Here is a 27852-nt window from a genome sequence, read left to right as displayed (position 1 = left end):
ATATCTTTGTGAAAATATATTGCTTGTGGCTGATCAAAGAAATGGCAAGCAACATGCACAAAATACATTTGTTATGTTTAAATCTCCAAAAAAAAAAAAAAAAAAATACACAGGCCTCTTATGGCTAATTTTGAATGGCCTTCTTTTACAGTGATAATGGTGTAGTGAGCGCAACTACCAGTAGGAGGCAAATTCCTGACCTTCCTGACAACTCAAGGTCTTGTCCCAAATAGAAATTCCTCCCAGATATATTAACAAAATAATATACAATACATTCAGATTTTCTACCTCTCCAGGTAGGTCTAGGAGTCTCATATTGATTGTGACTCCTTGACATAAGAAAATTATATACAATTTAATATCCTGCAGCTGTGTTACACCGAAAGGGCAGCAGAGAAGGTAGCAATTGAAAAGGGCAAATGAGGACAGCTGTGATTTTTGGTGCTAACGCTATTTAAATTTAAACTAGCTGGCCAACTGTTAAAGAGCAACATGTGTGGAAGTCAAACTCCCAGTATAATAAAATATAATATAATATGCCAATCACAAAAGGCTTTGATTAATCTTTTTCAAACAGTGTTGAGAAAAGTAACAAGTAACATGTGATAATGTTGTATATGCATTTATCTGCTTGAGGTCAAATATGGATGCGAAACAAAACAAAACAAAACAACAGACAGACAGACAGACAGACAAACAGATAGATAGATAGATAGATAGATAGATAGATAGATAGATAGATAGATAGATGATAGATAGATAAAAAGGCAAAACTGTTATTTACTATGAATAAAACATTTCAATATTTTTTAATATTCCATAAAAACAATAAAATTGCATGTAATTATAATAACTCAGCAAATTGAATTAGTTTTATTTATATTTTTTAAATTAAAATATTTCTAAAGTATGAATATGCTTTATATTTAAATACACATAGCCTATAGGTTGCTCTTATGATCAAATATGGCATTATCAAATAACTAAGGGTGGGGGGGATTCAAGGACGAATTATTGGGAATCACTGCTCTGTACAGTAATTTACACAAGAAAAATGACGTTGAAGAATGTTTGTATTTAGATCCTGCTTACAACCAGACCAATTAATGAAAACATCCGGGCCTCTAAACCACGCCCATTTTGTAACATTTTATTCTGCTTATTATAATATTATCGCCCTTGTAACTTGTTGATAACAAGGGCTGATAATAAAGCATTTGGTCATAAGTATTTTGTTGCAAAACATTAATCAGTATAAACATTTGTGATTCTCTCTGAACGTGGATTCGTGGAACGCTAGTAGTTCCGGGTTCGTCACAAAGACGTAAGCGCCTGCGTCAGACGCAGCGTCCAGATTCAAACTGTTCAGCGGTTACGAAAAAACGGCAGCAAGCGAGGAGGGCGCAAGGCATACAGAAACTAACCAACATTAAACTAAATACAAGATGTCTAAGACACTGAAAGGAATCACGCTGAAGGGGAGTGCAGAACTCGTTGCTGAGTTTTTCTGTAAGTAATGGTTTTGGGGCAGATGAGTGAGTTTCATGGCGTCGTTGATGTCGTTTCATAAACCGTATAGTCTTAAGCATCTGCTCCCAGGATACAATAGAAATGGTATTGAAATCGACAGGAATCGTGAGGTGTCTGAAGTTTCGCTTAAAAGACTCGGACCTTTGTTAAGGTTCATTTATTATGACAACGCTTTGCTATTTTAATCTCAAATGCATGGCTTTAAAAGTATTTTTTTTTTCTGATTATGATCTCTAGCCATGTAAAGCCGAATATATATATAATTTTTTTATTATAATTTTTTTTATTGGCAACGTTTATTGAACATTTAAACTAAATGTAAAATGAAATATTTAAAAAAAAGTTTGCGTGTTTTTTTAGTTTTTTCATATGCTAAACCTTTTTTGATTCAGAAATACATCAATGTCAGTAGAATTTTAAGATGAGCACTTACTGCAAGTGTTCATCTTGAAATATTGCAAACGATATAAAGTTATTACATTTACTTTTGTAAAAATCAGTAAAGATTTCACAGAAAAAGGGTAGATTTTATAACTATACTAAAAGGCCCTTTATTTGCAAAAAAGGGTGTAAACCAGGGTTCCTCAAATCTTTCCCTGGAGGGCCAATCTGCTGCAGAGTTTAGCTCCAACCCCGATCAAACTCACCTACCTGTGATTTTCTAATGATCTTGAAGACTCTGATTAGCATGCTCAGGTGTGTTTGATTAGGGTTAGAGCTAAACTCTGCAGGAGTGGGCCAGATTTGGGGATGCCTGGTGTAAACACTAAACAGTCAGTCATATGACAGAAGACATGTAATAGTGATCAACAGGTTTTTCATCAAAGTTATGATCATGGTAAGTATAGGCCTTAGAAATTTTTGGAAAGAATATAATACAGCGGGCTTTATTTTAAAAATGTTGGTTACAATTAGCCTATGTTAGCTCCTTCAATCGTTCTTACAGAGCAATTCATTTGGAAAATGAAATACATTTTGGTATGCGGTGGTGTGCTGTGCCTTTTTGTTTCATTGAAAACAAATGAAAACGGGTCCTTTGTTTGTTGTCTGTAGCGTTCGGTATCAACAGCATCTTGTACCAGCGAGGAATCTACCCAGCAGAAACCTTCACCAGAGTTACACAATATGACATGAGCCTTCAACTGACCACAGATGCAAAGCTGAAGAACTACCTCACCAATGTCATCGCACAACTCAAAGGTGGTTTTTTTAATAAAAGTACCACATCTCGCGGAACAGTTTGTTTCATTAACGTTGGTGATGCTGTATAGCAGGAGTAGTAATAACAGGTGCATTCAGATGTACTTAAATGTATAGAAATGGCAAACTGTAATGCTAAATATGTTGCTCAATTGCCATTTTGATCAAGGTACCACAACACTTAATGTCTGTAGAAGTAATGATAGTCCCACCTTACAGTTAGAAGAGGCAATTTACATTCATTCAGTTGCCTTGTTAAAGAGAGAGTTCACCCAGAAATGACAATTTGCTGAAACTGCCATATAAGATGTAGATGAATTTGTTTTTTCATCGGAACAGATTTGGAGAAATTTAGCATTGCATCACTTGCTCACCGATGGATACTCTGCCGTGAATGGGTGCCGTCAGTATGAGAATCCAAACGGCTGGTAAAACATTACAATAGTCTACAAGGAATCTGCATGACTCCAGTCCATCAATTAAGGTCTTATGAAATTAAAAGCTGTATGAAAAGCTAAATTTCTCCAAATCTGTTCTGATGAAGAAAAAAAGTCAGCCTTCATCTTGGACGGCATAAGGGCGAGTACATTTTCAGCCAATCTCAGCAGTAGAACACTCCAACCCAAAAAATATTGTTTTTGTATTTTTCTGGGATTTGAGCTGAAGAAGCACTATTGAATTGGCTGAGATTCCAGTCTGTCTCTATTTAAGTGGAAAAGAGCTATACAGCCATGACTAGAAATGGAAACCTGAGCCTGCTTAGTTCTTTAGCATTGTTTATCCTCTTTGTTGCAGAATGGTTGTTTGATTGCACAGTTCAGAAGCTGGTGGTGGTCATCACGTGCCTGGAGACTAATGAGGTGCTGGAGCGATGGCAGTTTGATATTGAGTGTGACAAGGCAGCAAAGGAGAGCAGGTACGTAATCAAACTTAATCTGTGAGGAAGGATTAATAATTACATTTTCATATTCGATCACATCCTGTGATAAAATGATGAGAAGCTAAAAGTGATTTGTTTTTTTACCTGACCAATGCAAATATGAATGTGCATAAAGAACTGTATACCTTGGCTCTTCCAGCGCACCCAGGGAGAAGTCCATAAAAGCTATCCAAGAGGAAATCCGTTCTGTTATCAGACAGATCACCGCCACAGTCACCTTCTTGCCGTTGTTAGAAACTGCCTGTAAGTAAACTACACTTGTGATCATTAGATCCATGTACAGTCACACCACACGGTCATCCTGTGCTATGTATTTTGTATGAAATAACTTTTTATATTTGCTGTAACATTAGATATCAGACAAGCTTTCAAGAATTTATTTTCCCCAGAAATATTGCATATATCATTGATGAAATAGTATTACAAATATATATTAGCCTTTAGCCACTTGGGTCTCTTGGACCGTGTCACAATTAAACCTAAAAATAAAAATAGTATTTAGTATGACAAAATCTTCTACAGAACTGCATACTTCATTCTAGTGTGACTGTCTGTCCCACGTTTTGCGGGAGAGTCAATCCTGAAATTGGAAGCTTTGTCCCGCGTCTTGCAAATCACAGTAGTGTCCTGAATTTCAATTTTGTCTGTTTTATTTTTACTTAATTACAATACCATAAAAACATTTGCAACCTGGGGTTTAAAAATGGCAAAAGTGCATTTAAATTTTTTCAATCTTTGTGTAGTCTAGTCAAGTAGCATAATTTAGTCACTGCTTTAGGACATCTATATTCAGTTCATTATATTTAGTAGACATGGGCCTGGTTTCACAGACAGGGCTTAGAATAAGCCAGGATTAGGCCATAGATCAATTAAGACATTTAAGGGTGTGTTCACACTTTTTTGACTAGAAAAAGTTGACGAGCACTTTTTTAGTCAAATAAAAAGCTGGCAGCGTTTTGGTTACAAATTATACGGGGAAGGAAACTGTATGGTGCTTCCAACAATTTAGACCAGGAGCTCTGGTTGGATGATGCACGGTTTTATACAACTCCTTGTGCTCCGAAACTAGTACGATCTGTCTACCGGCTATCTTCTCCTTTTTTTGTTGTTGTTATGGAAACGACTCTCCACTCGCTTGTCATTGGTCAGCTGTCAAAAACGCGCTTGACCGAGCGTTTTTTCCAGAAAAGTTGAACTTTTTTTCAACTTGAAAAGACGCTCTGAGTGGCAGAAAAAGATGCCGGCGGTGGGGTTTTAAATAGCGCTCGGGACTTTTTTGAAAACACTGTTTACTCCATAGGATTATAATGTAAAACAGACACTGGCAGCTTCAAAAGACGCCAAGTGTGAACATAGCCTTACTCCATAGGATTATAATGTAAAACAGACGCTGGCAGCTTCAAAAAAGTCTTTGTTTTGTCCATCTTGAGACAAAACAAAGGCACTGATATATATTTTAAGATCAGTCAGTGCAAGTTGCTTTCAGTTGAATCTACTCTGATTTACATTTTAGTCTGGGACTAGGCTTAAGCCTTATCTGTGAAACCGGGGGTATGGTTTAATAATAAGTTATTGTGCTCCCATGTGTTCCACAAAATCAGATTAACAGCAATAGCTACTTGGTCACTCTACTCAGTACTCATGTAAAGCTGAATTTTAGCAAACTAAACAACTTTATAAAGCTGGTATGTTGCAGGGTACATATTTTTTTGTTGACTTTTTCTCTTTTAAATGTGACTTAACTTTTGTTTCTTTAGGTGCTTTCGACCTTCTGATCTACACCGACAAAGATCTTGAGGTACCTGAGCAATGGGAGGAATCTGGGCCTCAACTAATTGACCAATCGGAAGAGGTCCGCTTGCGTTCCTTTACTACTACTATTCATAAGGTGAACAGTATGGTGGCCTACAAGAGGACAAACTCCACGTGATTTCTCTCTTTTTGTTTTGTTCTATTCTCTTTTGTTTTGTTTTGTGTTCTGTTCAACTTTTCAGCCTTGTGTATATATCTATATAAAGCTCATTTCTTATTTGTTGTAATTTTAAAGAATGTATTTCCTAATACAGAAAATAAATTTCTTGTTTCCAAGATTGTATTGTTGATTAGTTTTTTTGATATTTTGCAGTAGTTATACTCTAGATGGCGACAAAATGTAGGTTTACATTTCCTTACTTATGTGAATTGCACAGGGCCTGTCAAGAACGCATCTGGGTCTCTATTTCAACCCAAATTCAAAAGACTTTGTTTCCTCTAATATTTTTGCATGAATAATTTTACTACTGCATTATTAGTACCACGTTGATGTTATGGCAATATTGGTTCTACCTTCTTTAAAAAAAAGAAAAGTGATTTAAAAAAAAAAAAAAAAACTATACATGATTCTCCATACTGTATGGAGAATCATTGATAATTACAAATTATGAATGAAAACGTAATGTTTTAAAATGAGCCTTGTATGAGGACTGAATTTACTCGAACCACATGGTTAGTGTAGCTCTTGTATTTAGTGAAGGTTTTTTATTTTCCTAAGCAGTGTTGCATTAATTAGCTACATTGAAAAGAGTAGAAGTGTGCCACAAATAAAGGGGAGTAGCATCTCAATTATGAAAATTTGGAGCAGAATAAAGGATGTAAATGTGTTTCATCTGAAGCAGGGTGGCACATTCTGCTTTGAACTAGTCATTCTTTGGACATCAAAGTCTTCTATTGCTGATGGCTTGGTTGAAGACACATCAGAGAAATACCTGCTGGGCTCATTAGCATGAGAAGAGATGGAAAGGCAGTCTTTCCCTTTTATAGCAAGAAATTTAGTTAGAGAATGGGATGAGTATGTGTTATGCTATGCTCATATATAAAACCATTTAAAAAAAGATTTTTCTAATTCTTTCCTAATTATGCATTCAGTTTTTATTACCATATATTCTGCATGGAATATTTGTATTTATAAAAATATATTATTTGGGGCCAGTTATTATTTGCTTAGGCACCTACTGTATCCGTTAGTTTTCTTCGTCCTCCACACTGGAAGTTCATGGAAGCCCATAGAACCGCTTGCGGGCAAGATGAAATTTGGCGCACAGATAGACGATGGACTCAATATTAACCATAGCATATTTGGAGTATCTATCTCAAACTCTCTAGCACCACCAATGCACTCATATTTCTGCTGATAACTGTTGAACCATAAGGTCTAAAGGCATTCCTTGATTCATATGCATACCGAAATTGAAATTTCTATGGGTCAAGACTTTTTGAATTTAGTGAATTTATCTTCTTTTCTCATCCTAGACTTTTTGTCAGATTTTCACAAAAATTGGCTCAGATCATCTTCAGACAATGCTGGCAAAAATCTATCAAAATATTTCTGATAGACCAAACTGCATGACCTGAGGGCCCATGAGTAGTTTCGGCACCTACTGGTCAAAAGTTTTTAAATATTTAAATTTTTGTTCATAATTTTTGAACAGTTTGACCAACAATTATAAGATTGATCTGGTTAGGTTCGGAGCGGCATACCGAATTGAACGATATCTAAATTTCCCATTTTGATGAGTTTTATAGTAAAATGCTACCATACTGCAGAGTTCAGCTTTAACCCTAATCAAACACACCTGAACCAGCTAATCAAGGTGTTCAGGGCTACTTAATTACAGACAGAAGGTTGGAACTTAAATCTGCAGGAAGGTAGCTCTCCAGAAGTAGGTTTGGAGATCCCTGGTCTTTACTGAGTAATTAAAGGCAGCTCCTTAGCTCTTCATTTTTTTCTCTCTGTTGTGCTTGGCCCTTTAACTGCTACTTGCAGCTATATTATTATTATTATTATTGTATACTACAGGAGTATTTGAGTGAAATGCAAAAATGAATGAAGGGTAAAACAATGACCAGCTAAAAATGTACAATTTTCCATCTAATTTGTTATCTGGATTATAAATTCCTTTTAATAGACGGAAAAAAAGGTGCATCCTTAATGATTGTATATAATTTGTTCAAAAATGATAAAATAACTTAAAAAATAGTAGATCCATCAACATGTCAGGTGTGGAACAGATTTCTTTTTGAACATGCCAAATGGACACAGTGACAGCATTCTGAACTTTACAGACATTTCTACAGACATCTTATTTCCATTACACTCCAAAACAAATATTTGTTGTGATTGTCTAAGAATTTAACACATTTGTGTAACAGATGATAAATAAGTTCACATATCACAGGCTATTGATCTCTTTAACTGTATGCAATGTAGGTGAAAAAAATAATCTACAACATGGTATAATGGTGTAATACAAAGTGACATGGGATGAGGTTAAACAGTGAAAAATGAATTTGTTCGATGTGTTTCTTTTATGCCAGTTTACTTTAGCCGTGCAATATAGCAAAATAAGATTATATGTGCGTATTTCAGTAATTCAGTGAGCTGCACAAAAAATAACAGACAACAAGAATAAATAAGGAATGTTCTGGGCTCAATACAAGCTGATATGCTGTCGATTATAATTTAAAATAGTTTTGAAATGTTACAAAAACAAGACAGAATCATGCTTAGAGTAAAACAGGTAGATTGGAATTAGGAAAGCTTTGAGGGAAGGCACTGCACCAGGATAAATGTTCAAATTCATGCTTTTCAAATGCATAGCTACAAGATAAACATTACATGTGGTACGCATAAAACTAAAATGCTAGAACTGCTAGCTAAGCTCATCTGTGTAATCTTATACCTAATATCTCAACTCCAGCCATGTTTATGGTTACCAGAAATCAGAAAGAGTTTTAACTGCAAAGTATTGTTTACATGGAGCAACTCCACCCACAGGAATTACACTGGTAACACAGAAATGCATCTGTCTAGAACAGTAGTTCCACTGCTAAAAGGAAGATTTATTATTTAGACAACTCTACAGTTTTACAACTTTATAATTACAAAAATACAACCTGTATGCTTCTGCCTTTGGAATGTTTTACCCCTTTGATTGTGAGTGTGTTAATGTAGCCATTTTTGTTTTTACAAACTAAGAAACGAGTTGAAATGATTTTCTTGCTTAACGGCATGTCACAAATGCTTTGGAAAGAAGTTGTATTGAATCTGGAACATTCCTTTAATGAGTCAAGATAGTTTAGTCACAGTTTTAAAACATTTCTTCATCAGCTGGGTTACCTGCACAGGTAAATCTCCATCAGTCCTTCTTTTCTTTTATAGCGCAGCAGTCTCAATTCAAAAACTGACTTTATTCTGAAAGCATCTATAACCCAACGTTGCACTTTTAACCTGCTCTAGTGTGCTTTGTGAAATGGCCAGAGCAGTCATGCGAATATCATTAAACCAGGGTCTTGTAATCTTTTCGTCTCTGGGAAAAGAGCAGGGAAAGATGTGAATAGTCCAAGGACGACTGTATTCCAAAAGAAAAGTTACAGTCCTCCATTTAGCAAAGCTTCCTCTCCTTGCTCAGCAAGCAGCTTCCAATTATGTCTGTTCTTCCTACAACCTTCCAGCAGGGGGGAGCAGTACTCTGAGAAACCTGTCAGCGCCTGCTCACACAAACACATGGCAAGACAGCAGAAGGACAAGCAATAATAATTGAAGAATGTTGTGGTCCAAACAAAATTTCATCAGTTTTTTTTTTGTTTAGATGAAGATGAGTACATGATGATAGAATTTTCATTTAATAAGTGAAAGAAATGGTGAGGGCTTGCTTTATCCTAAATCATCAAATTAACCCTGTAAAGCCCGACATGATACAGTAGGCATTATAGAATTACAACACCCACACAGGTTGAGGTATTCTAATACGCATCTCCAATCCATGATGATCCACAAAAAAGCAGTTCATGATATAATAATTCAATAAATGTATCAAAACAATGAAACAAAACATACACTATTTGCATTTCACATCAGACACCAAACCAGTAGGGCCGCACTAAACTTGCACCATTTGTTGAGTCGAGTTGTTTTTAGGCTGGTTGGGTAGCTTAAGATTAACAATGATATTAAATATAAATGATAAAGGAAATTTGATTTACCTCGTATAACTGTGTACAAATGGCATCAATGAAAGACACTTGCATGCTGGGAATTTTATCTTGTTTCTCCCTGTTCATCAGATCCTTGGAAAGAATCAAGTCATATGGTTACTGTCATTTTCCCCATCCTCCAGAGAGTTACTGACCTGGTTCTAAACTACTCCAAGTCTTATTAAACATAAAATTAACCTTTTTTCATAGAGTAAGTAAAGAGCTTACAATAGGTTCAATGTTTAGCTCTCTCCGCTCCTTATCACCTTGTTCAAAGAACTCTGTGGCAACCAGTTCTGCTATCTGTTGAAACATAAATAAATGGTAATTACTGAATTGGTACTTTCTTTGGTGAAGAAAATTGTCAATATTTCACATCAAAACCTGATCAACCCTGAAAATATGAGACTTTCCTGTCTGTTTTCAGTTGGCTGTCTCCACCACACCCCAGGTTTACTTATTAATGCCATTATTTAGGGTTAGGGATTTGATAGATATGATACTAAGTAGTTATGTGACGGATATCTGGCTGTGTTTAAAATTGACTACTGTGAATGCTCAATATGTTGTATGTTTAATCTATAGTATGTGAATCAAAGCATGTCAATGATAAACAACTGGTGTTCATCTATCTTATCTCTGAAAAGATTCATAATAACAAAGTACTTCATTTTTACCATAGCCTCATGTCCATACAGTAATAATAAGTCTGTATATAGGTCATGAGTTTGCATAATTCTCAATGATAACGTCGTCTTGGTTATGTTTTATGAGAGTGTGTAGTCTAAATTATGGTCATTTAGGTTGTACTGAGTAGGACTGCAGCTACACCTCCACCCTCTGCTAATTAGCAAACAATCTTGTTAATTACTGAAGAGAGAGAAAATTAATGGAAGAGAGGAGGTGGTGGTATGATGTCATAAACTATCAAAGGAAGAGTAGAATAATAGGAGTGCATATAATGTATATAATGCATATACAGCCAGAAACCTTGGAGTTGTGATTGATGATAAGCTGAATTTCTCAGATCACATTGCTAAAACTGCCCGGTGCTGCAGATTTGCTTTATATAATATTAGGAAGATCAGGCCCTTTCTTTCGGAACATGCAACACTCCTTGTTCAAGCTCTTGTTCTGTCCAGACTTGACTATTGCAATGCTCTCTTGGCAGGTCTTCCAGCCAATTCCATCAAACCTCTACAATTAATCCAAATTGCCGCTGCAAGATTAATCTTTAATGAGCCGAAAAGAACGCACATTACACCTCTGTTCATCAATTTGCACTGGCTACCAATCAGGGCTGCATTAAGACTGCACTGGGCCCCGGGGCTATGACTTACTGCAGGGCCCCCCCATCACAATAATGATATATATATCTATATATATATATATATATATCTATATAGTTATATAAAAATCCTATTTAAAGCTTTATCTACAGTATATGTGACCCTTAGACCACAAAACCAGTCTTAAGTCGCTTAAGTCTGTATATTTGTAGCAATAGCCAAAAATACATTGTATGGGTCAAAATTATAAACAAAAACATTTATGCCAAAAATCATTAGAATATTAAGTAAAGATCATGTTCCATGAAGATATTTTGTAAATTTCTTACCGTAAATTTATAAAAACTTAATTTTTGATTAGTAATATGAATTGCTAGGAACTTAATTTGGACAACTTTAAAGGCGATTTTCTCAATATTTTGATTTCTTTTGCACCCTCAGATTCCAGATTTTCAAATAGTTGTATCTCGGCCAAATATTGTCCCATCCTAACAAACCATACATCAATTTCAGATGATGTATAAATCTCAATTTCGAAAAATTGACGCTTAAGACTGGTTATAGAATATAGAATAAATGCATTTGATTGGTAAACCAAATTCAGACTTTACGCTTCAATCTCAAATGGTAATGCACGGAATTTACGGAAAAGCTCAACTAAATAACAGCACTAATAAGTGGGGGGCGTGGTGGCTTTGGCGATCGGCGCTCCAGTCAATCTACCCCACAGCCAATCACGGGCCCCCTCCTTGCTCGGGCCCCGGGGCTTCAGCCCCGCCTAGCCCAATGGTTAAAACGGCCCTGCTACCAATAGCTGCTCGTATTAAATTCAAGGCATTAATGTTTCCCTATAAAACCACCACGGGCTCTGCACCCCTTTACCTAAATTCAGTACTTCAGACCTATGTGCCCTCTAGAAGCTTGTGTTCTGCAAGTGAACGACGCTTTATTGTGCCATCCCAAAGAGGCACAAAATCACTTTCACACTGACTTTTTCATGAACTGTTCCCACCTGGTGGAATGACCTGCCCAACTCAATCCGAGCAGCTGAGTCCTTAGCCATCTTCAAGAAACGGCTAAAAACACATCTCTTCCATCTTTATTTGATCCTCTAACTCTAGCACTCTCTATTCTAATTTTATTTGATCTATCTGTCTTCTTTTTATTAAAAAAAAAAACAAAACAAAAAAAAACACACACACACTTGACCCTCTATCAATTGCATATTCATTCTCTAACTGCTAGCTTTTCTTGAAAAACTAACACTAGCATTCTTTTTTCTGTTCTATCAACTTGTTTCTTAAAAAAAAAAAAAAACCTTGCTACGTGTACTGCGTTTGGCTAACCAAGACTTGTCATAGCACTTGCATGTTGTTGTTCTTTTGTTGGTTTTGATTGCTTCTATTGTCCTCATTTGTAAGTCGCTTTGGATAAAAGCATCTGCTAAATGTAAATGTAAATGTAATAATGTGCTTTTAATTTCGAAAACAATTGGATGGAGTGCGTTAAACCAATTTAAGGTTAGAAATATTGTCTATGTAAGGGAACATTTAAATACTTTAAATTCATAAAGCTACAAAATGTCAAAGTATCTGCAAACTGCTATTCACTGAATGAAATAAAGCTTACATTAGCTTTCATTATGGATAAACATTTCACAAGCAATTTTAAGTCCTTATGCTTCTCTGCTGATTTTATATGAGTGAGCTTTGAAAGTGGGTTATTATTGTAAATGTAATCATATGTATTCTTGCATGTTTACCTTCTTCTGCACTGGCCAGGGTTTTGTAATAGCAGAGATATCACATGCTGTCATCAGCATCGACCTACAGAAGACAATAATATCATAACGAAGAAATATATACGACTGACCCATACATAAAAGCATTCTTCTTTCCTGAATGCTTTACACTCACCTTAGCAGATCTCTGTGATAATCGTCCTCCCATACAAACTGACTGTTCTTAGCCAGCTCAAAGAATTCTGTTCTTTTCCTGCAAAAACAAAGATAGCATTATGAACAAACAGCAAGAAACCGACAGAAATTGGCTACTGTATGCTCAAATACAAGTCAAATGAATAAATCCATTTAGTAGGTTTCTAATAGCACCTTCGAGCTGTATTTGACATATGGTACCTACTTCATGTAGAGAGCCAGGTCAGTGGCCAAAATAGCCTTCTCAATCATCTTCAATGTAGCCTTGTATTCATCCAGAGAAAGACTGCTCAGAATCTGATTACCCTGAGAGAGAGAGACAGTAGGAATGAAAGAAAACAACCTTTTGTCTATATTATTATGTCAAGATGTATGGAAGCGGATGAATGCAGTTACAATGTGGCCACATAAAAACATTACATGGTTATTTATTTGAGGGTATTTATGTAAAATGTGGAGTTTCTTATTCATAAAAAGATTAATCAAATATACAACATATTTGTGTAATAATTAAACTGACTATGTATGCTTTTTAATGTGTTCTTTAAATATTCATACAATATACACTTAAAAATAAAGCGGGGTTCCCTCTCTAGCTTTCACGAGACATCACAGAGAATTTCTTTGTTATGGTAACTCCTTCCCTTTCAACCTTTCCTGAAGTCCTATTGGCTCACGCCAGTCCAAATGACTGGCCAATTGTCGCAAAGTATGCAAATAGGGCGGTGCCTATTACGGCCGCTCCTCTGCAGCGTTCAGGTGAGTATTTCTTCAGATGAGTCCGTCTGCCCTCAATCAGTGTCAAGTCAAGTCACCTTTATTTATATAGTGCTTTTAACAATACAGATTGTGTCAAAGCACTTAACAGTATCAAATTGGAGGATAGAGTGTAATGTATAATGATAAGATTAAACACTCAATTTTCAGTTAAAAGCATTTAATTATTGAATAACCAGTGGTGGACCTTAAGGACTCTGGTGATGAATTCATGCCGACTAAATGTCCGCATTCCTCTCACCCATCGAACCTGCAGGACAGGACATCAGCCCGGCATCTCACGTCCCCTTTCTATGGCGGAGCGCAGAGCCGAGTGCACATACCGGAACTAAGGGTTCCCATGTCGCCGCAGATGCTGCACGTCCCACTGTCTCAGAGCGGCTTTCTGCTGTGTGTAGAGGACACCCTCTCATACACATGATACCAGCCCCGCATCAGCGGCTGCCGTGTGTAGAGGACTCCGCTCTCTCACTCATTCAAGGCAATATGGAGCCCCCGCTTCAGTGCGGCGACCTGCAATGAAGCGCTTCAGTCGCTCACCCACTCGCCAGTGGCAGTGAGTCACATTATGCCCTGGCGCGCAAAAGCGAGGAGTCACCTGATGCCCCTGCGCATAAAGGGCGCGAAGGTGAGGAGTCACCTGATGCCCCTGCACGGAAAAGCACGCGAAGGCGAGGAGTCACCTGATGCCCCTGCGCAGAAATGCGCGTGAAGGCGAGGAGTCACCTGATGCCCCTGCGCAGAAAAGCACACGAAGGCGAGGAGTCTCCTGATGCCCCGGCACGCATCCTATCAGCCTTCCAGTTTCTGCTGGACTATTACGTAGTTGTTCACGCCCCTACGAAGTGGTGTTCAACTAGGTCGTATAGCATAGTCACAGTCTGTGGTGACAGGTGCAGATGCTGCTGCAGCTCTACAAGGATAAGTTGCCGCTCGCCCCGCCTAAGAGTTTAACCACACCGGTTAAAAAGCAGCAGACCACGAGATTGAGGTCTTCTTTGGCGCACGGCTCATCACAGTGCAGGGACGCCAGGCCCACGACTGCTGCTGCCCCTCGCCAGGAGTCGGATGTGCGGGGAAAGTGTAAAAAGACCCGGGAAGAGGCGCCACGGCCAGCGGGGGAACCCGCAAGCTGTATCAAAATTGTTCAAATTGGTGTGATAGTGTATGTTAATTAAAATGCATACATTTGCGCAAAAGAGCTCTTTCCTCCTTACTTATTCAATACAGCGCCGCTCGCCCCGCCTCAAAGCGGTACAGAGCCGCTGCCCACACGGGTTATAGCCGCGCAGCACTCGCCAGTGCATCCAACGACCAAGCTAATAAAGCAGTAGTGTCAGTTCCTGAGCGCATGGAAAACTATTCCGACAATCTCACGCTGTTTACTCAGCGTGATAGAGCGTGGGTACGCCGTTTAATTCAGACGCAGCCACCCTGTTTCAACAGCGTGGCACAGTCTCGAAATGCCCTGGTCTTGAGACAAGAGCTGTGCAACCTGTTCGAAAAAGGAGCGATAGAACGAGTCCCGGCGAGCTAGCTGATTTTGTGGTGCCCAAGAGAGATGGAGTACTCTGCCCGATTCTAGATCTCAGGCCCATCAACAGAGCGCCTTGCAAGTGTCCGTTCAGGATGATATCGCTGCAACAGATCCTGGTTGCATCATGGATTTAAAGGACGCGTACTTTCGCATTCAGATAGCACCGCATCACAGACACTTTCTGAGGTTTGCTCTCGAGGGCACAGCATACTAGTACCCTGTTCTTCTGTTTGGGCTGGCTTTGGCCCCACGCACTTTCTTGAAGCTCTCTCCCCCCCCCCTCAGAGCGAGCGGGATCCGTGTTCTCAATTATTTGGATGACTGGCTGATCTTAGCTCAGTTATGGGACACGCCAGCTAGCCATACAGACAATCTGCTTCGTCACTTGGAGTTCTTGAGGCTATGTATGGATATGTGTAAAAGCATTCTCGCCCCGAGTCAGTCTTTAACGTATCTGGGAGAGTGCTTCGACTAAAAGCGGTGGGGATGCGTGCACGCCTCTCTCAGGAGCGCTCGGCCGCCATTTTGTCTTCCCTGCACCATTTCAGACTGGGCAGTTTACTACACATGCGCATGCTGCAGTTTTGGCTGAAATCTCGAGTACCTTGGACGGCGTGGACTTCGGGCTGTTTGCGCATCGAGGTCTCCCGCGGCTGCATCGAAGCTCTGAGGCTGTGGCGCAAAGATCTCTTCAGCCGGAGGTTTCCCTGGGCTTGGTGATGTCACGTGTCGTGGTCACGACGTACACATCGACTCGAGGCCGGGGAGCAGTGTACGAGGGCATGCCGGTTTCGGGGCTGTGGTCAGAACCTCAGAGCCGGTGGCACATAAACCGCTTGGAGCTGGAAGCAGTGTTCTTAGCTCTAAAGGATTTCCGGCCGCAGATGGAACAGCGGCATATACTGATTCGCACCGACAACATGTCTGTGGTTTCGTACATAAATCACCAAGGCTCTGTACAAGCATGCAGCGAATCTCCTGCTATAGGCAGACTGTCACTTTCTCCCCATCAGAGCAGCGCACATCCCCGGTCTCCTGAACTTGGGGCAGGCATGCTTTTGAGGAAGGGTATTCATCAAGGAGGGTGGAGGTTGAACCTCGAGTCGGTTCGGATGATTTGGACGTGCTACGGGAGAGCGGTGGTGGATCTGTTGACTACGAGCGAGAATGCGCATTGCCCGCTGTTCTTCTCCCTGTCTCACTCCCCACTGAAGGGGGACACGCTGACATCGCACTGACCAGCAGCCAGGCTGTATGCATTTCCTCCAATCAATATATTGCCACTGGTGTTATGCAAGATCAGGTAGGAGGGGGCTTCGGTGATACTCATCGTCCCGAACTGGCCGAACCAGCCTTGGTTCTCGGACCTGACAGAGCTGCTGATTGCGCCGCCCTGGCCGATCCCCGTCAGGAAGGATCTGCTATCTCAGGTAAGTGGCTCGGTGTGGCACCCGAACCCGGAGTTGTGGAGCCTTCACGTGTGGCTGCTTCGGGGATCTCAGAGCCCTGCATTCTCGTGTGCTCGACACGCTCTCAGAGGCGCGGGCACCCTCTATGAGGCATTTGTATGCTCTGAAATGGGAAGTGTTTGTGAAATGGTGCCGTGATGTTCATATCGACCCAGCTGCTTGCTCCGTGTCAGATGTTCTGCATTTTCTACAGTACAGACTGGATAGTGGATCTCTACCATCAACACTAAAAGTCTATGTGGCTGCTATTGCCTCGTTTCGTTCCCCACTGGGCGGGCAATCGATCGGTAGGCACGCGCTGGTGGTGAGTTTTCTTAGGGGAGCGAGGAGATTATATCCCCCTCACCCGCCTTCAGTCCTGCCCTGGGACCTAGTGGTGGTGTTAAGAGCTCTTTCACAGCTACCATTCGAGCCTTTAGCATCCGTTGATATGAAGGAGCTATCTCTCAAAAGTGCACTTCTTGTCCTCGCTTCGGCTAAGCGCATAGGGGATTTACACGCGTTTTCTGTGGACAGCGACTGTATTAGCTTCAGACCCGGTGTCTGCAGCGTCACTCTCCGGCCGAGACCGGGCTACATGCCTAATCACTATCTACCCCCTTCGCTGTCTGCCCTGTCTTCTGAGTAATCGACCTCACGTGATGCGGACGCTCAGATTTCGGTGTGCCCCATCAGGGCTTTGAGGATTTACATCGACCGTTCGGCCAGCTTTCGGCAATCTGACCAGCATTTCGTGTGCTATGGTGGTTGTGCGAAGGGCCGGGCCGTATCAAAACAGAGGTTTTCCCACTGGATTGTGGACGCTATCACGGCTGCTTAAACGAGCCAAGGTTTGGAATGCCCCTTTCACATTAGGGCCCACTCAACAAGGGCTGTTGCCGCCTCCTGGGCGTGGTTGTGAGGTATGTCTATTCAGGATATATGCTTTGCAGCCGGCTGGTCTTCTCAGAATACCTTCGTCAGGTTTCACAAGCTGGATGTTCAGCCCTTGGCCTCCTAAGTGCTGTCGGTGAGGGACTGATTCACGTTTATGCTACCTCTATTCATGTGTGTTTGCTATCTCACACAGTAATTACTCTGCGCAGCCCTTTATGCTATTGTTGTTGTTGTCTGCCCTGTACTCAGTGCAGCTCCAGTTATTCAATGTCTAATTCGATTGGTGTACCATCATCATGTTATGTGTTTTCTGCTGCTTAACACAGTTATCTCTGTGCAGCCCCGCACAATGCTGTGTTGTTTTTGCTTCTGCTCTGTTTCTCAGCGCAGCATACGGTATTACTGACTAGATATGCAAATTTTGTATACCTGGTCTTTAGACGCTCATTGGCTCATCTCCACCTATCAGCTGCGAGCCTGCCTTCAAACGTTGCTCGTAGCCTCTCTCACGGCGGGATTGAATATCGTTCCCATAATCGTTCCCATGTCTCGTGAAAGCTCGAGAGGGAGCGTCTCCGGTTACTATCGTAACCTCGGTTACCTGAAAGCGAGATCAAGACATCACGGAGGTCGCCGTGCTCGCTGCTCAACCAGCTAAGCGGCATTCAGTATCCGATTCTGACGTAATTGGCGCGTGCACCGCATTTATACTGCCTCTCAGCTTGTCAGTATTTGCATGCGATTTGCATACTTTGTGACAATTGGCCAATCATTTGGACTGGCGTGAGCCAACAGGACTTCAGGAAAGGTTGGAAGGGAAGGAGTTCCCATAACGGAGAAATACTCTGTGATGTCTCGTTCCCGCTCTCAGGGAACCGAGGTTACGATAGTAACCAGAGACGTTTTGCAGTAATGAAACATTTGGGGCTTCCCAAATATCCGTTCGGTAAACAGTTTTTAAAAGAAACATTTTTAATAGAGTGAAGACATTAATGTGAATTAATGTGCAATGGAAAGGTCCCATGAATGTAAAAGGTTCTTCATGAATCCATAAATGCCAAAAAAAGAACCATTATTTTAAACAGTGTAGGATGCTGTGATTTGGTGGGTAGTTGCTATGTGATTTTCTAGGTGGTTGCTTTAATTGCCAGAAGAGCCTACTCTCAAGTCCCTATTATATTCTCTATAGTATTTGTCTAGAGTACCTCCTTCAAAGAATTTCACACATTTCATCATTTGACAGTATATAAGTAACAGCACATCTGATCAAAAAGATACATAATTTGAGGTATCATATCTATACCGCAAATGGTGTGGACATGTTATATGCCAAATTTTATCCTTTTTTTTTTTTTTTTTTTTTTAGTTAAAAGATTGTTTAAATCACCAACCTTAAGTATGGGCTAGAGAAGCTTTATTTCAACAAATGCTACATTGCAGGCCAAGTCAGGCAACCATGGGATAATGTCAGCATGTTGCTATAACAACATCAAGCCCCTGGACAATGAGAAAAGCATGTTCCTAGGCTTTCATATTGAGTTTGCTGAATGTGAATGAGAGTAATTATTCCCTGTGTGTAAATGCGATCTGAACAGCTAATTGTTTTCTAATATGCAGATTGTTATTCCCTTTAAAACAAGACATTACTTTTAGAAGCTTCTCTGATTCACAGGAGTGAATTGCTCTTATCAGCAGATAGAAGGTAAGAGAGGTCAATAAACAGAAACTCAAAACAGTGTTTACAATTAATATGTTTACAGCACACTGGGCATGTTCCAACACGCAGCTAATGGAGTTTGCTAGCATGGTTTAAACACTCACATATGCTTTTGTGTGTTATATGTAAAGTTTTGGGTCACTGGACTTCAGAGTAGCATTTATGTTAGTTTAGATGTTTGCATTACAGTACACAATTATTCTTATTATTATTATTATTTTTAAGTTGTCCCCTTTTTGTATAGGTGGTAATGAAATTGAAAGACTAACACCTGTATAGTTGTCTACCTTGCGTTTATAAAAAAGAATTATAGGTCCTGGTGCATTTTCTTTCAGGATTTGACAGGAGAAAGAAAAAGTAAAATGTACGTTAAATAAATAAAGTTATTTTTTATACTTTTATAAATTTTATAAAGACCTATTAATGGCCATTTAAAACACATTAATCTCAAAGCATTACTTATGCAATTCTAACTCCTGTATAAATGCAATTATGCCACCACATTTATGCTACTTCTGAAAACAATATATTCTTTACAAGGATATTATTTTATGCAATGTCTATTCAATGCTTTTCTTATCGAACACAATAATGACATATGATTAATTTGTGATTAATTAGATTAATGATTTGTTTAAAACTCCCTTATACTCACTGGACTGTTGAGTATCATAAGACACTGGTCAAAATGGTGGTGCTCCATTGTGGAGTGGCAGTACAGCTGGGCCAGTGGATGGTCACTTCTGTGAAAACAGTCAAATACGCTGCATCATTCTCATTTTTACATATACATCTTGTTGCTAATAATACAAGCTGATACACCAAATTAAAGTCAGTACAAACCTTTTGATGTAGGAGTTGTTGACACCTCGGTGGTCCAAATCATGGCTCAATGTTGCAATCATCAAAGCTAAAACCTCCAAATCACTCAGATTACTCTGTAAAGTGAAAAAAATAAAAACTGCTTTACAAAAATAGAAATGTTCTATGGGATTGGTTAATGCATTGAAAAGCACTGCAAAATATAGCCATGCTATCCAAAAACAAACACAGTCATATGTAAATCTGAATAACTGTAATTACTTTCCGGTAAACAGTCAAACTAAATCCAATTAGACATTAGCTGGCATGTCAAAACAAGACTTAACAGTTCTCAATTCATAATTCATAAAACATCAGTAATTTGTGATTGTGAATAATTGTAACAAGTTGACTCAACACACTGTTCCTGTTAGACTTTACTATTCAAAGAAAACATGCCTTTTCCATCAGTCTAAAACAAGTATATAAATGCAAATGATTAACTACCACTGTAAACAACAGAAGACATTTACAGTGGAACGCATTATAAAACTGTTCTGCTAGTTTTATTTTTGCTTATAACTATAAACTGGTTTCTGCATAAATGGAGACAGCCTAAAGCTTTTTGACATTTTAAAAGAGCAATTACTACAAAATAAAAAGGATAACAAATAAAATGCTATAAATAATCTTTTTAATAATTGTTTTTAATCATTACTAGTCTATATGCTGTACTTGTGCTAGCAGTCTTGAATCCAGAATATAAAGATCAGCAACCTTATATCCTAGTTACGGTTTAGTTACAAGACAGACACGCTGTGTGTTAATAGGTTTTAGTATGGTTACTGATTTATGCTATGCTAGACTGAACTCGAGTTGTACGCCAGACGTCACAATGCTGATGTGACCCTTGCCTGTGCTGTGTTTGTTATCAGTCACTGACCTGAAACCGCCCAGACTTCAGCACAGCAAACATGCACTGGGAGGTGTTGAAGGCATGTCGCCAGTTGTGGTAGACCACATTCTTCCTGTAGTTCTTCTTTACGCTTAAGATCCACTGACACAAACTCTGAAACAAGGTTAATAGTTATTTTTATATGTATACAGATTAGCCTGAATAAAATAGAGTGCTGCAGGATTACTTTTTTTGTAGGCTAAAACCCTGAAATGAATTTGAATTTTGTCAAGGTTTTTGGTTAAATGCCCCAAATAAGGTCTGTGGTTAACACAAGCTCAAAATATTTTCAAGTTGCATTCTCCATAAAATAAATGCATCAGTGATACCACTATTGTACTTTTTTAAAGCTTTTACCTATCTTGTAAAAAGCAGTTGCTAATAAATGGCTAAATGGGATTAAAGAGGTTGTTCTGGACATTAAATATCATCACAGCGAACAGGAAAGCTCATCTACTCAATAGTCTGTTTTCACATCCTTGTTGTCTTTATAAACACACTCATACAAACTATTCTAATGCCAATTTTCAGGGACTGAAAGTGTTGTCAGAAGCTTAGTGGGGTGTTGATGTTAAAGTCATGAATGCAAGGTGTAGTTCGTTCGTTACTTCTGGAGAAGCATGAGCTTATTTCTGCAATAATCCAAAAGGCAATGGAAAAGTCCTGTCAAGGAAACCTGTGTAATGATAACTTTTGGGCTGGCCAACAAAAAATGTCATCACTACAGCGCTCTATAGATAGAAGCAAGGCAAAATGACAGTGTTGCAGAATTTGTGAAATCTCTTCAAGTCCTTAAAAATGCTGATAAAGTAATTACTTCGCTATTATTATTGAATTAAATGAAATCACTTTGAATGAAACAGGATGTTGAGGTGGGATTTGGACTAAAACTCACATTTGTATTTAATGTGGTATCTGAAGTCATGAAGAAATCAGAATTAGCCCAATTAACTTTTTAAATACACATCCCTGGTCTTATAGTGCGCAATTCGATATTTAATCGTTCAATAAAAAGTAAGGTCACATATGGGTTAAAGGTGCATTCACCCAACTTGTAAAAAGCGCTCACGTCCTTGTAGAACTTCCTAGAATTTCAATTTGTGAACTGGGAGCTTCCTGACACCGTGTCCCAACTACACGCGACGCGACAAGATTCCAGCGACAAGCAATTTGGGTGTCCACACCGCGACGCGACAGAATCAATCAAATATCACAGCCAATCAGAAGCGTGTGTGGGCGGGCTCTCTCTGAAAGCGCACTGCTCTCAAGTGGGGCTACTCACTGCTGTTGCAACGAAATGGATACATTTATAATCTAATTCATCAATTTTAAAGCTTTTTAACATCATTAAATATGCATACTGAGTGACTGATAACACTCATTGGTTCGATATTTAAACTCATATTAGACACGTTTAACTTTGAATAAGGCATATAATCACTTGAGATTATCTACAGTTGTATAGTTTGTATGTTGTTGTTCCAGCCACGACGTCGCGAAAATAGAAACTGTTTCTAAATTAGAAATTTCGCGTGTCGCAGTCGGACAAAAACTCTGATTAACATGGAAAAGATACCTTTTATCGCGGCGTCGCGTCGCGTGTAGCTAGGACACGGCATGAAAGCTACGGCTTGTACCATGTGACCGCTGCACCTCACGCGGAACCAGCGAAAAATGCTGGAGCTTTCAAAGAAAGCTATATTACTGCTCTAAAACGAGGAAAATAGATGCATATATATATATATATATATATATATATATATATATATATATATATATATATATAGATACTATAATGTACTATAATAATAATAATAATAAACATTATGTAAGTGTTCATACTGTTATTATTTTTTCACGCGGGTTCATTTTGTTGACTGTCGCTATAGAAACGGATAATCCCCAGTCCGAGGACATGAACATCACGTGTTGTCATCTCGGAGTTATAATTTTTGAATAGGTATGTATCTCTTTTACCAAACTCGCATTTAAGTGTTGCTTCATTCTGGTATGTAACACCAACATTTCACATTTCAAATTAATTACTAAACATTTTTTTCTTGTTGGATATCTAGTCACATTGAAATAAAGTAACAATGATAAAGTTGCCATTTCATGTTCACTTGAATCCCAATATTTTAAGTAATTTTTAATATTGCTTTTACATTCTGTTATTTCATTTTTGTTTTATTTTTTTTGATATATTTGTTGTTGGGCATCATCATGGAAAAATGATTCTTGCCAGAGTCAATGCTTTTTGATAATTATGTCAAATAATTATGATTATTTTCATCCAGCCATCCATTCTCCAAACCGCTTGGCCTCTGTAGGGTCACGGGGGTGCTGGAGCCTATCCCAGCGTCTCTGGCCACAGAAGAGAGACACCCTAGACAGATGGCTAGTCCATCACAGGGCTTTTATTTCTAAAAATATCCACAAAGATATTTAAAAACCAAGATTAATTTATCCTGGAACCGAAAGCATCCAAAAATATGAGGGTTACCCAGATAAGTTTAGATGATCATGTGATCTCAACAAAACAGCTTTTTCTAGGCCACTGATGACTGGTGACTTCATATCATGCGAGTATACACTGAGCGTCACTGTTAAACGTGTCTAATCACATTCTTGGTCAAAAGTGCCAAATTTATTTAGGTTTAAAACATGTGAAGTGGTTTACATTTAAAATGTGTAAAGTTTGACTAGATTAGACACTTTTAAGACACTAATTCTTTACACAGTCCTGAAACACCCAAGTAAACTTCCCACAGTTAACGTGATTAATTTCTCCAATAAAATGTCAGTCTGGTGGAATGCATGCTTGTGTGCTATGTTCTGTTGTCACGTGATATGTATATTATCAGAGCAGCCTGTGATTGATCAGGGCTCTGTACTGTGGTGGCCTCTAGTAGACCTGCTTTCATGCACTCAGTCAGGGGTAAGTCACACCCAGAAAACCAATAAAAAAGGGAGACTTCATGTCCTGCCAGGAAGATACCTTGCTTAACACTGAAGGCCATAAAAGGAGCTTGTTGCAGCCGGTCAAACACACAGTGAAGCCTGATGTTTTGCTTTAATAGTCAGCTGAACCTGATCTGGCAATTATAGTTCAAACTGCAGGAGAAAGAGGACTGCTCTTAATTTTCTTCTTTGTGAGGGTTTATTGAATGGATTCCACAGTTATTTGCAACATTTATTTATAGTTGAGAGCGAACAGATTGCTTTTGCTCAACTTTTGGCTGCAAAATAACAAAACTCTTCAGACATACTGTTATCATCAATGGAAAAAATATTTTTTTTAATTTATTTTAATTTTTTAAATAAAATATGTTTAAGGGCTATTCCACCCAAAAATGAAAATTCAGTCATCATGTACTCACCATCATGTTACAAACCTGTATGCATTTCTTTCTTCTGTGGAACACACAAAAATATATATTTTAAAGAATGTTGGTAACCAAACAGTTTCGGTTCCCATTTACTTCCTTTGTATTTTTTGTCTATACAATATAAGTCAGTGTGGGAGCCAAAACTATTTGCTTCTTTAAAATAGTGTCTTTTACATTCCACAAAAGAAAGAAAGATTAAAAGTAAATGATTTTCATTTCTGGGTGGATTATCCCTTTAAGTACAGAAGAAACCTTGTTGTGGGTAGTTGCCAGAGCATGGTGGCTATGTATTGTGATTGCTAAGGTTCTCTGATTGTATTTTAGCATTCTTATTTGCTTAGGCATCATGGCTTAATCAGTGGTTTGCAGTGATTTTAGAAGAGCTAAGGGGCATTGTTAGGCATGAGGTGGAGCGGGGTTAAATGTTCTAAAACAGTTATTACATACATTTAAAAAACAGATTTTTAAAAGTTGAAAATAAAGCAAAGATTACAAGAGTACATTTTTACAAGAAAACAGTGTTTCAGTCTTTACACTTCAAAATTGTATGTTTAATTCAATGTGTTACTTTCTTAGTTTCTTTGTAATTATTTGTGAAATTTACTAGCAGTGTCTGAGTGAAATTTTTTAAAAAGTAAATCTGGCAAGGGTTTATAAAATATAAAACAATGCAACAGTAATACTAATGTAATGAGTTCACAGGTGTGTCTTGTTTTTTATTTTCTGTAGAAATGCACCATGACTTTGTCACTGGTTGCCAAGTTGTTCTGAAGTTGTTCTGGTGTTCAGAGGGGTTATTTAGTCCATAATGCAGTTGTTAGAGTGTAATGGGTGCTTGCTAGGTGGTTTCTACTTGACCCAGGTCAAATAAGCTCATCCCCAACGCTTAAGTCTCTTTGATATTTGGGTCCCTACATATGGCTGTTCATATTCAGTATAAGTCTATTCATCTGTTTTTCATCCATTTTTTCATCAGAAGAAATAACACCCCACATTAAAACATTACTTGAGGTATTATTCAAGACAAACATATGGGACGAGTTAAGAGCTTTAGTTTAGTAATGAGGCTTCTGGGTCTGTACAAATACCTAACCCCAGGAATGAGAAATAATATATAACACTATTACTAATAAATAAAATAAATGACAAAGTCTAAGCAGGTACCTTGTACTTCATCTGAAAATTCTGTACAAGCTTGAGGTCCACAAACATGCGGATGGTTGCTTGGGTCGTCTCCGCATCTGTCAGGTCAAAATCACTGAAGCTAAAGTCCAGCAGTCTGAGAGATTGAGCAGACGGAATCGTAGCCGCCTATGAAGTTAATACAGGCAGATATTTACATTACACCTTGAGCATCAAAAACATTTTTTTTTTTTTCTCACAAACAATCAGTTGCTGTGTTAATCTGTATACATACACACACATCTGGACAATCACACTAATTCTCTCACTCAACAGACAACCAAACTAAAAGGAAAGAGATCACTGACTGTCAGGCATAAATAATCAATGAGCTGCGATCAGCATAGTTTGCAGTGCACAGGATGAGCATTTAGCTGTGCTGCACTTGATTTGTCTTCTCTTGCTGAAAATGGTTCATCGGATAATGCAGAGCACATAAATAATGTCTCTCTTCCTCTCTCCTGTTGTTTTTACGTGCTTAAGTAGGGAAACAGAAACCACAATCACCTGCAGAGATAACATAATTTTCATATAGATTCATCTGTTTATTATTAACTTTTTTTACATGCCTTATGAATTACGCAAACAGTGGTAAATCTGCACGCTGACCTTCTCTTCATAAGAGTAATTGGTGTAATTAACAAACAAACGACTCTCAATTGAAGCAGAAATTCTGCCTCTGTCCATGCCTTAATTGCCTGATTACTCTCACAGGCCTAATCAGAGCAGGTTTTCCATATCGACAGCTGAAAGTGCTGTATCCAAGCAACCTGGGTGCTCTCTGAGAAATTCCCTGAGGGTATCCGAAGAAAGAATTTCTTTACAAACGCTATGTAGAATAAGACTCAAAAGACAGCAATTTTAGCATGGATACGAGGTTTTCACCAACAACACAAAGCGTTTTTTAAAAGTGATATGATACAAAACACAAACGTTCAAAAATAAAGCCATTGAGTTTAGAAATTGTTACTTTGAAACTGCAGCTTGCCAAGCTTCAAGATACACATGTTACTCTGTTATGTACTCATATGTTATATCTTAAATAGTGTTGTCAAACGATTAATCACATCCAAAATAAAAGTTTTATTTAAAAAATATATCTGTGTGTACTGTGTATATTTATTATGTATATATAAATACACACACATATAGTATATATTTTGAAAATATTTACAAACCCGATTCCAAAAAAGTTGGGACACTGTACAAACTGTGAATAAAAACAGAATGCAATGATGTGGAAGTTTCAAATTTCAATATTTTATTCCACTATTTTTCGCCGCAGCATTGGGGCAATTGGTGATCCTCTTCCCATCTTGACTTCTGAGAGACACTGCCACTCTGAGAGGCTCTTTTTATACCCAATCATGTTGCCAATTGACCTAATAAGTTGTGAATTGGTCCTCCAGCTGTTCCTTATATGTACATTTAACTTTTCCGGCCTCTTATTGCTACCTGTCCCAGCTTTTTTGGAATGTGTAGCTCTCATGAAATCCAAAATGAGCCAATATTTGGCATGACATTTCAAAATGTCTCACTTTCAACATTTGATATGTTATCTATATTCTATTGTGAATAAAATATAAGTTTATGAGATTTGTAAATTATTGCATTCCTTTTTTATTCACAATTTGTACAGTGTCCCAACTTTTTTGGAATCGGGTTTGTACATGTATATATGATATTCATATATTTCTTATTATATATAAATATATTTAATATATAAACATAACATATTTTTCTGAAATATATACATGCATGGGTGTGTATTTATATATACATAATAAATATACAAAGTACACACATATACTATGCAAACAAAAACTTTTATTTTCGATGCGATTAATCACGATTAATCGTTTGACAGCACTAATCTTAAATGAACTAAACTTTCCAACATCTGAAATAAATGTTCAGGAAAGCATACTGATTCTCAGGCTTGCTGGGCAGAAAAGCTGTTTGCCAATTTCTGCTATTGAAAATTTAGTTAACTTATTAGGGTTGCTAATTCTAAGATAGCTACTTCCCAGTAGCCAAAAAATACCTATAACACTTTTAGCCACATTACATTCACAAAATAAAGAGTCTCAAAGTCTTTATTGTTTTTATAAACCTATATTATAAAACTATTGACATTTTTACTGTGCCAGCTGCTAGAAGACACATTCCTTTATATGTTAATAATAACAGTTTTTTTTGTTTGTTTTTTTTATAGGTGCTGCACAGTATTATACACAGTAGC

General features: G+C 38.3%; 2 protein-coding genes across 4 annotated transcripts in view; one reads left to right on the top strand and one right to left on the bottom strand.

Annotated features, from left to right (window-relative positions):
• Window positions 1–1336: 1336 nt before the first annotated feature.
• mad2l1 (MAD2 mitotic arrest deficient-like 1 (yeast)) lies at window positions 1337–5758 on the top strand. Its single transcript, XM_058782475.1, has 5 exons — window positions 1337–1509; window positions 2584–2730; window positions 3526–3646; window positions 3810–3913; window positions 5428–5758. Exons 1-5 carry the CDS (start codon window positions 1446–1448, stop codon window positions 5598–5600), a joined length of 609 nt encoding a protein of 202 aa, XP_058638458.1. The 5' UTR covers window positions 1337–1445; the 3' UTR covers window positions 5601–5758.
• Window positions 5759–7595: 1837 nt separating this feature from the next.
• pde5ab (phosphodiesterase 5A, cGMP-specific, b) overlaps window positions 7596–27852 on the bottom strand; it is a 43133-nt gene continuing 22876 nt past the window's right edge. For all 3 annotated transcript variants that reach the window (XM_058782995.1, XM_058782993.1, XM_058782994.1), the window contains exons 12-21: window positions 25593–25739; window positions 21028–21153; window positions 20127–20221; window positions 19939–20026; window positions 13113–13213; window positions 12888–12965; window positions 12734–12797; window positions 9911–9985; window positions 9692–9775; window positions 7596–9196 (exon numbers count right to left, since the gene is read on the bottom strand). In XM_058782995.1, the coding sequence (XP_058638978.1) occupies window positions 9077–9196; window positions 9692–9775; window positions 9911–9985; window positions 12734–12797; window positions 12888–12965; window positions 13113–13213; window positions 19939–20026; window positions 20127–20221; window positions 21028–21153; window positions 25593–25739 (978 nt within the window). In that variant the 3' untranslated portion in view covers window positions 7596–9076. The remainder of the gene's footprint in view (window positions 9197–9691; window positions 9776–9910; window positions 9986–12733; window positions 12798–12887; window positions 12966–13112; window positions 13214–19938; window positions 20027–20126; window positions 20222–21027; window positions 21154–25592; window positions 25740–27852) is intronic.

This window comes from Onychostoma macrolepis, chromosome 07 (genome assembly GCF_012432095.1).
Source record: "Onychostoma macrolepis isolate SWU-2019 chromosome 07, ASM1243209v1, whole genome shotgun sequence".
In the NCBI taxonomy this organism is placed as follows: domain Eukaryota; kingdom Metazoa; phylum Chordata; class Actinopteri; order Cypriniformes; family Cyprinidae; genus Onychostoma; species Onychostoma macrolepis.
This window is presented reverse-complemented; position numbering and strand designations above follow the sequence as displayed.

Excerpts from the sequence above, each read along its gene's own strand:
- mad2l1 (XM_058782475.1), top strand. The coding sequence starts at position 1,446 with ATGTCTAAGACACTGAAAGGAATCACGCTGAAGGGGAGTGCAGAACTC. Across the intron at positions 1,510-2,583 it reads ACTCGTTGCTGAGTTTTTCT|CGTTCGGTATCAACAGCATC; the intron begins GTAAGTAATGGT and ends TGTTGTCTGTAG. Across the intron at positions 2,731-3,525 it reads TGTCATCGCACAACTCAAAG|AATGGTTGTTTGATTGCACA; the intron begins GTGGTTTTTTTA and ends TCTTTGTTGCAG.